Raw genomic sequence first — 9,298 nt, 5'->3', positions numbered from 1 at the left:
GTGTACTTCATCCACCACTGGAAACTAATAGAGGTAACGTGCACGGCAAAGTTTTTCAGCTGAACGTTTGAAGAAACGAAGTGTCCGGATGCTAAGAGTGTGAAAAGCTGTTCTTAATGCTAAGGGATGATTTTTCACTGAGAATAAAGTGTAACATCTGGACATTTATAGAATCGTTTGCGCTTCAGAGCATTACATTACACATTTTGTTGTATAGAAACAAAAGGAATATGCACATGTCTTTTAAACAATTGCCACTCAGAGTTTCCACACTGTTCACAGGTAGTGTAGATGTTATCTACAGTAGATGTTAGTTACAGGGGTTAAGGGGAGTTTAGATGTCAGGTAAGTAAACAATGCCATCTGAATAAGTAACAGTGTAAAGGTCATTCACTTCCTCTTCCCACACTCAACATTTTCATCTAGTATTCCATCTAGTACTTATGTTCTTTCTCAGACACAAACACGGACACATGTATCAGAGTGTGGTGTGAGACTCTGAGTAGGCACTACTCAGACCTGCCTGGCAACAGCGAGCAGCCAATCACACACCAGCAACAAACACAAACACATGCTGATAGGCTTCAGCAGCTGGAGGGTCAGAGGTCACACATCTCATGAAAGAGTTTTATTTGACTACTCTGTGTGTGTGGACCCTACTGCAGACGGATGGAGGCACCAGGGGTTTTCCCAGATTCCTCTCAGTGTGAAATGACCCCCACTCCCCAGAGGGCTGTGTGTGTGTGTGTGTGTGTGTGTGTGTGTGTGTGTAAAGTCGGGGGTTGTGGCCATTTGGTTAATCCTCTCAGTCCATGCTGACTCAGTTGTGTGTCAGTGTTGAGATTTCATACTGAGAGATTTGCAAGATTTCTGAAAAGGTTCTTGCAGTTCCACACAGAACTCATGCTAGCTTTGCTAGAAGCTAATTCTAAGTGTTATTTCAGTGTTGGTTTTTTTCATGTGTCTGTGAGGATTTTGTGTCTGTTTATTACTGTACAGACACTGATATTATACTTATCTAAATATATACAGCTGCATCTCAATAAATTAGAAATATCATTAAAAAGCTGATTTGTTTTAATAATTTAATAGAAAAAGTGAAACTGGTATTATATAGATTCATCACACACACTGATATATTTCAAGTGTTTATTACTTAATGCACAATTTTCTTTCTTCTGAAAAGACGACTTTGGTCCACTGAGCAACAGTCCAGTCCTTTTTGTACTTTGTCCAAGTGAGACACCTCTGACGTTGTCTCTGGTTCAGGAGCAGCTCGACACGAGAAATGAGTCAGTTGTAGCTCATGGAGACGTCTGTGTGTGGAGGCTCTTGAAGCACTGACTCCAGCTGCAGTCCACTCTTTGTGAATCTCCACAAATTCTTAAATGGGCGTTGATTCATCTTTTTCTACCAAAGTTTTTCCTTCCATTCAACTTTCCATCAAGTGTTTGGATACAGCAGTCTGTGAACAGCAGCTTCTTCAGTGATGACCTGTTGTGTCTCACCCTCCAAAATTAAAAGAAATAAACACTTGAAATATATCAGTGTGTGTGTGATGAATCTATATCTAATACCATATATATAATACCAGTTTCACTTTTTCTATTGAATTACTAAAATAAATAAACTATTTTATGATATTCTAATTTATTGAGATGCAGCTGTATATAAAATCAAAGGATTTTGTAACCGAGTTGTGTAGGTGTGTTTGTGTGTGTGTGTGTGTGTGTCTCTAGTCTCTCCCCGGAACTCTATGTTAGCATCTCAGTTGCATGTCGTTTGCAGTAACATGGCCGGTGTTCACACTGGAACGTTGTTTCCTCTGAGCTACAGAAACCCTGTGAGAACTTCATCAGTGAAAGGGAGTCTCTGCACTCTTCTGCATGTTCAGCTAGGTCTCTAAGATAATTGATTTTTGTATAGCTAATAGATAGTTAATAGATTTTGTCTTATTGCTGTAGATAAACTGAAAGAAGCTGTGTTCTAAAAGTCTAGTTTAAATGTGGGCAAAGACATCTGACAACACACACACACACACACACACACACACACACACAAACTAAAATGTTGCCTGTAATTAGCAATGAAGCCTACTCAATGGCAATTCACATAAAAGAGTCAACAAATGAACAACCACTCTCAGACCAACAACAAAAAATCCCCCATACACACACAATATTCAAATGTATGTGTGTGTGTTTTTGCTCAGATGTTTAAAATGACAGGATTTATTATTCTTATAGTCTAGAAGTGTAACAGTGTGTAGACATCTAACAGTGTGTGTAGAATTGTAACGGTGTGTGTAGAAGTGTAACAGTGTGTGTAGAAGCGTAACAGTGTGTGTAGAAGCGTAACAGTGTATAGAAGTGTAACAGTGTGTAGAAGTGTAACAGTGTTTGTAGAAGCGTAACAGTTATGTGTAAAAGCGTAACAGTGTGTAGAAGACAGTGGTGTGTAGAAGCATAACAGTGTGTGTAGAAGCATAACAGTGTGTGTAGAAGCGTAACAGTGTGTGTAGAAGCGTAACAGTGTGTGTAGAAGCGTAACAGTGTGTGTAGAAGCGTAACAGTGTGTAGAAGTGTAACAGTTATGTGTAGAAGCGTAACAGTGTGTGTAGAAGACAGTGGTGTGTAGAAGTGTAACAGTTATGTGTAGAAGCGTAACAGTGTGTGTAGAAGTGTAACAGTGTAGAAGTGTAACAGTGTAGAAGTGTAACAGTGTAGAAGTGTAACAGTGTGTAGAAGTGTAACAGTGTGTGTAGAAGTAACAGTGTGTGTAGAAGTGTAACAGTTATGTGTAGAAGTGTAACAGTGTGTGTAGAAGTGTAACAGTTATGTGTAGAAGTGTAACAGTGTGTAGAAGTGTAACAGTTATGTCTAGAAGACAGTGGTGTGTAGAAGCATAACAGTGTGTGTAGAAGTGTAACAGTGTGTGTAGAAGCGTAACAGTTATTTGTAGAAGTGTAACAGCATGTGTAGAAGTGTAACAGTGTGTGTAGAAGCGTAACAGTGTGTGTAGAAGCGTAACAGTGTGTGTAAAAGTGTAACGGTGTGTGTAGAAACGTAACAGTGGTGTGTTGAAGTGTAACAGTGTGTGTAGAAGTGTAGTTGTGTAACCGTGGCGAATGAAGTGTGCTGGATCTTCAGAGAGCTGGACAAGAGAGAGGATCTCATAATAAAATTATAAACCTGTTTCTCTCACATGGTGGAGAGCTGATAGAGGAACGTTCTCAGAGGGACTTATACAGAAAGTGCACTTGATGAAGGAAACATTAAAATTCAGTAGTCAAAGAGTTTGAGGATTTATGGATTTAATAGGAGTCCTTTATTTACTTAGTTTGCCTCTCAGTTAGAGTGCTCAGTCTGTCTTTCTCGTAACACACACACACACACACACACACACACACACACACACCCTCCGCCTTTCCTCTTGTTCACAAAGCTCTTATTGTTGTGGAGGCGACGCCCGCAGCAGCTGCTAAACTCTCGCACACAACAGCTGAGTGGGTGTGGGTGGGTGCATGTGTGTGCGTGCACGTGTGTGTGTGTGCGCATGCACACTGTGGGAGGTTACAAGCAACTTGAGCTGTGTGTATATTTGTGAAGGGCTAGAAAGGCATAGTAAAGTGTTCACTTACTCTCTCGAACACGAACAAACACACACACACACACACACACACACACACACTGTCTAAACAACCCTCTCAGCTGCATGTGTGAACATGTTCACACACACACCTACACACACATTGTATATATGAAAGAAAGGTGTGTGTGTGTGTGTGTGTGTGTGTGTGTTTGTTTGTGTGTAAGTCCTGAAGGTTTTACTTCATCCAGTTGAAGTCAACCCTCCATGCTCTCCTGGCTGGAGATAACAGAGATAACACACACCCACCCACACACATACACAGTGTTGATTCTCCTCCCTGTGATGGTTGTGTGTCAGACTGCTGGCTGTGAAAGTTATTTTACACTTAAATTCATTCAACATTTGAGAATGTTGATGGAGAAGTATAGAGAAGGTCAGAAGGAGCTGCATTGTGTGTTTGTGGATTTAGAGAAAGCGTACGACAGGGTGGAGAGAGGAGTTGTGGTATTTTATGAGGAAGTCTGGTGTGTCAGAGAAGTATGTGAGGGTGGTGCAGGACACGTATGAGGACAGTGTGACAGCAGTGAAGTGTGCAGTAGAAACGACAGACTGGTTCACGGTGGAGGTTGAACTGTAGCAAGGATCGGTTTTGAGCCCTTTCCTGTTTGCAGTGGTGATGGACAGGTTGAAGGACGAGGTCAGACAGGAGTCTCTGTGGACTATGATGTTTGTGGATGATATTGTGATTTGTGGTGAGAGTAGGGAGCAGGTGGAGAAGATCCTGGAGAGGTGGAGATATGCGTTGGAGAGAAGGGGAATGAAAGTCAGTAGGAGTAAGACAGAGTACATGTGTGTGAATGAGAGGGAGGGGTGGAGGGGTGTAGTTGCAGGGAGAAGCGGTGAAGAAGGTGGAGGAGTTCAGGTACCTGGGGTCAACAGTGCAGAGTAATGGAGAGTGTGTTAGAGAAGTGAAGAAAAGAGTGCAGGGAGGGTGGATTGGGTGGAGAAGAGTGATAGCAGGAGTGATTTGTGATAGAAGAGTATCTGTGAGAGTGAAAGGGAAAGTTTATAGGACTGTGGTGAGACCTGAGATGTTATATGGATTAGAGACAGTGGCATTGAGTAAAAGACAGGAGGTGGAGCTGGAGGTAGCAGAGCTGAAGATGTTGAGATGTTCGTTGGGAGTGATGACGATAGACAGGATTAGAAATGAGTTTATTAGAGGGACAGCGCATGTAGGACGTTTTGAAGACAAGGTGAGGGAGGTGAGATTGAGAGGGATTGGACATGTGCAGAGGAGGGACATGGGGTATATCAGTAGGAGAATGCTGAGGATGGAGCCACCAGAAAGGAGGAAAAGAGGAAGATCAAGGAGGAGGTTTATGGATGTGGTGAGGGGAGACATGCAGGTAGTTGGTGTGCACTGTTGTAGGGTTAGAGTTAGTGTTTACACTCTGTACCGTCATACTGTCCTCTGTGTGTGTGCGCTCTACATTACACTGGAATCATAACAACAAACTAAGATTTAAGATTAGTATGTTTGACAGTAGCTGTGTGTGTGTGTGTGTGTGTGTGTGTGTGTGTGTGTGTGTCCTTCGCTGATATATACAAATAACAAAATGTACTCAGTTCCGCTGTAAGAGAACTGCGAATTGCAGGTGAATCACAACAGGGTGTGTGTGTGTGTGTGTGTGCATGTGTATGTGCTCACACTCGACTCTGATCTGCACGTAGAACACAACTAACATACAGCACACACACACACACACACACACACACACACACACACACACACACACACACACACCGCCCTGCTGGCCAGCCTCCTAGCACCATGCAACAGCAACGGAGAGATTTTTTTGTGTGCGCGCGCATTTGTCTGTGTGTGTGCGCATGTGTGTTACCACCTGTGGGAGAAAATGGAAACCCCACACACACTTTCATGCAGGAACTCTCTCCCTGCTCACACACTCACACTTCCTGACTTCAGTACAATTAAAATAGCACAAGATGTTCTACAGCTGGTCTCAGCACAACACAAGGAACAAGAGAACACTGTGTTGTTAGATGTACAGGTCCAATGTGTTGGTTTTCGTTTTTAAATGTGTGGAAAATAAAGAGATTTAAATAAACTGTAATCTTCAAATGTTCATTATACACTGGAAGTCAAGGGAGTGACGTCAAGGGCTGCTCAGCCAATCAGAAGCGGTTGCTGAGGCAGAACGGAGAACAGGATGTTTCGTGTGTGTGTGTGTGTGTGTGTGTGTGTGTGTGTGTGTGTGTGTGTTGGGGGTCTAAGATGTCGTGAGAGACCTTGTTAGACATACAATCAGAGATAAACTGGGGAACAGGAGGCAGGACCTGGAGTCCTGCGATGCAGTGTGTGATTACCCAGAGGAAAAAAGGAAGAAATATTCCCTGATAAGACCAGCAGTGAGGGAGCTAATGCCAATAAGCAGGGGCTCCAAGCATCTCCAAACCACAACAAGAACTTATAATTTCAGGTCGTATGACTCAGAGTTCATAACATTTAATCATGTATCCCCCAAGTTTTAATTTTCAATGTAACTTATTGACATAATTTTTTTTGTACTAAATACAGTGTAAACAAAGTTAAAAAAGGAAAATATGAATTCAAGTAATGGAATAAAGTCACACAAGTAAAGTATGATATAAAGTTAGATCATTTTACCTCTTTCCTTTTCTCTGAAGGTCGTTATTTCTGTGTAAAAGCATTTTGTTGCCATCTGCTGGTCACCTTGTATAATTACACACAGTGTAAATGTGTAAATATATTTTACTTAAAAAAAAGGATAGTGGGGGCCGGATAGGGGCAGGTGCCTTGGCAGGATAGGGTAGGTGGAGGCTATAGAATAGAAGAATAGAATAGCCTTTATTTGTCACATATACATTACAGCACGGTGAAATCCGTTCTTTGCATTTCCCAGCTTGCTCAGAAGCTGGGTTCAGAGCACAGGGTCGGCCGAGATACGGCACCCCTGGAACACAAAGGTTTAAGGGCCTTGCTCAAGGGCCCAACAGTGGCAGCTTGGCGATACTGGTGCTTGAAACCAGACCTTCCGATCAGTAACCCAGTACCTTAACCACTGAGCTACCGCTCCCATATATATATATATAGCAGAACAGGGGAGGTGTAGGGCCAAGGCAGGATAGGGGGAGGTGGAGGGCAGGGCAATTTCTTTTTGAGGACAGGACACCCACATCTCCTCTGCCTACACCTTGCTGCCCCATCCCTGCCATCTACTTTCCAATTCACTCATGGAACTTTGTCTTAAACATAGATCTGTGTTTATTATATATTTTTCTTTTTAGATCAGAATTCGTCCCTCCAAAAGCTTGTAATAAACAAATCAGAGCTATCAGAATTACATTTAATATTCACTGAATATTTGAATAGCTGCAGTTTTTCTTAACAATCACCTTATACAAATTCTAACACCCACATTCATACAGTATATACATTTACATTAATCTGAAACATTCAGTCAGTGCTGAAGCATGAAAATGAAAACAAAAATACTGATGTGTGTTTGGTTGTGTTCCAACAGGTTTCCCCTGGTCCTCTTCTTCTCATCTAAATCCCTTTACTCTTACATCATACAAGCAAGTGGGGAAACAAATTGACAACAAAATTGGCCACTGCTTTTTTCCAACACCTTTAAAATAGAAGAAAATCAACCTGTCCAAGATAAAGGTATCCCTACTGGACAAAATGAAAAGGGTTTTTCTTACACTTTGTATAGTTCAATTGCAGCAAATAGATTAGTCCAAAAAGAAGCTAGAAGGTCTGAATCAGGTTGTCCGGTTCAATCAATGAATTTCCTTTCATACGAAGGGTTGAGTTGTGGACTTTCTGGGTCAAAAGGCATATTTCTCTGAAATATTGTTCACAAATCTGTCTAAGTCTTTGTTAGTGAGCACTTCTGATTTGTGAGATAATCCATCCACCTCACCGGTGTGGCAGATCAAGATGCTGATTAGACAGCATAATTATTGCACAGGCGTGCCTTAGTCTAACCAAAATAAAATGCCTCCTGATTTGGACCTGCGTAGGCCTTTGTCCATTTTGTAAAATAATCCACCACCGCGAACCGATTTCCTCTGGGGGTCTGTGGAAATGCCCCCAATTCATCCACTGCCACACAGTCCATGGGACAGCCGACCAACTGCTGTTGGGACTGACCCCGTGGCTCTTTTTTAGCAGTGTATCATGTTGCTATCATGCTATCATGTATCATGCTGCGTGTTCTACTGGAACACCTGCCGCACCCTTTTTAATGTTTTATTCACTCCAAAATGACCAACCCCCGGCTGCCCATGTATTGCCTCCAAGACCAAGTGATGACATGACTAAGGCACTACTGTCTGCCACTTGGTTACACCAGTTGCAAGTTCCAAAAATCCCTTCTACAACACTCCCTTATTCAATGTAATGCCATCTCACATGGACCACAGCCCCATTAATACTGGCCCAGAAACCCGTGTGCATTCTGATGCCTTTTCCCCTTCCAATGCTGAATGGTAAATTGAAACTCCTGCAAGCGTTCTATCCACTGAGCCACCTGTCCCTCTGGCTCCTGGAAAGACCACAGCCAGTACAGGGATGCGTGATCTGCTCGTATCACAGGAAGACCACCATCACACACTCACAACAGTGACTCAGGATCGGAGGAAACCCACAAACCCAATTAGAATGAACCAAATGACACGACCCCTGAGAGTGAAGTATCTAAGCTACTGGAAAACTGAAAGCATCTCCAGAGTAAAATGGAGTGTTGTGTGTCCCTGAACAGACACTACAGCGTGGCAGAGAACCTGAGCACGGTGTCTGATCACAAACTGAGACACACCTTGAAGAAGTTGAGACTCGGTGGACACGTCTGGCCGTGGAGACAGACGGGGAGACACACACAGTCCTGTCTGCCCCGAGAGCAGAGACTCTGCCAGCAGTGTTTACTGAACACAATAGAGGCAGAACTGCACTTTACTACACACATGAAGCGCTGAAGGAAGCACGCTGGAATCAGACACGCCCGGAGCCGTCACACACCACATTCTCTCCTCGACCAGGGAACATCTCCAGCTGCCAGAACTGTGGATCTGCATACACTGTTTATACACATTATTTACAAGTGAGAACAAAAAAGTAGGGAATAAATTAATTCCAATTGCAGATAGTAAATAAATTGTGTGTGTGTGTGTATCCTCACCCAGATCTCCTGGTTCCAGGCACCAGTTAAAGGAGCTGCAGTGTGTTTGACAGCGCTGATGCGGAAACACATGCACAGTCGGAAAGCCGTCACCAACCAACAGCCAACCTACAACACACTGTCCCTAACACACACATACACAGATTTCTGAAACTGCAACATTGCAACACACACAATTTAACTCTCATACACATTGTCTCCCTCCCTCACACACACACACTCACCCGGCTCTGAGAGCTGCTTGTGTGTGTGATTCTGCAGCGCTGGATTGTACTCCCTACACTCTGCAGTAGGGGGCCGAGACGTGCATTAGGGAAGAGTGAATGAAACATTTCCTCTCTGAACCTTGAGTCGACCCTCCTGCAGAGAGAGAGAGAGAGAGAGAGAGAGAGAGAGAGAGAGAGAGAGAGAGAGAGAGAGAGAGAGAGAGAAAGGAATTAGTGACTGGTAGAGAGTGTAATGGAGGGAGTGAAACG

General features: G+C 43.1%; 1 protein-coding gene across 2 annotated transcripts in view; it reads right to left on the bottom strand.

Annotated features, from left to right (window-relative positions):
- Nucleotides 1–6,969: 6,969 nt before the first annotated feature.
- c19h6orf89 (chromosome 19 C6orf89 homolog) overlaps nt 6,970–9,298 on the bottom strand; it is a 7,054-nt gene continuing 4,725 nt past the window's right edge. For both annotated transcript variants that reach the window (XM_046874736.1, XM_046874737.1), the window contains 3 exons: nt 9,047–9,182; nt 8,823–8,946; nt 6,970–8,721 (listed from right to left, as the gene is read on the bottom strand). In XM_046874736.1, coding sequence (XP_046730692.1) covers nt 8,636–8,721; nt 8,823–8,946; nt 9,047–9,182 — 346 coding nt within the window. In that variant the 3' untranslated portion in view covers nt 6,970–8,635. The remainder of the gene's footprint in view (nt 8,722–8,822; nt 8,947–9,046; nt 9,183–9,298) is intronic.

The sequence above is a fragment of the Silurus meridionalis genome, chromosome 19 (genome assembly GCF_014805685.1).
Source record: "Silurus meridionalis isolate SWU-2019-XX chromosome 19, ASM1480568v1, whole genome shotgun sequence".
Classification (NCBI taxonomy): Eukaryota; Metazoa; Chordata; class Actinopteri; order Siluriformes; family Siluridae; genus Silurus; species Silurus meridionalis.
The sequence above is the reverse complement of the archived record's forward strand: the minus strand, read 5'-3'. Positions and strand labels throughout refer to the sequence as shown.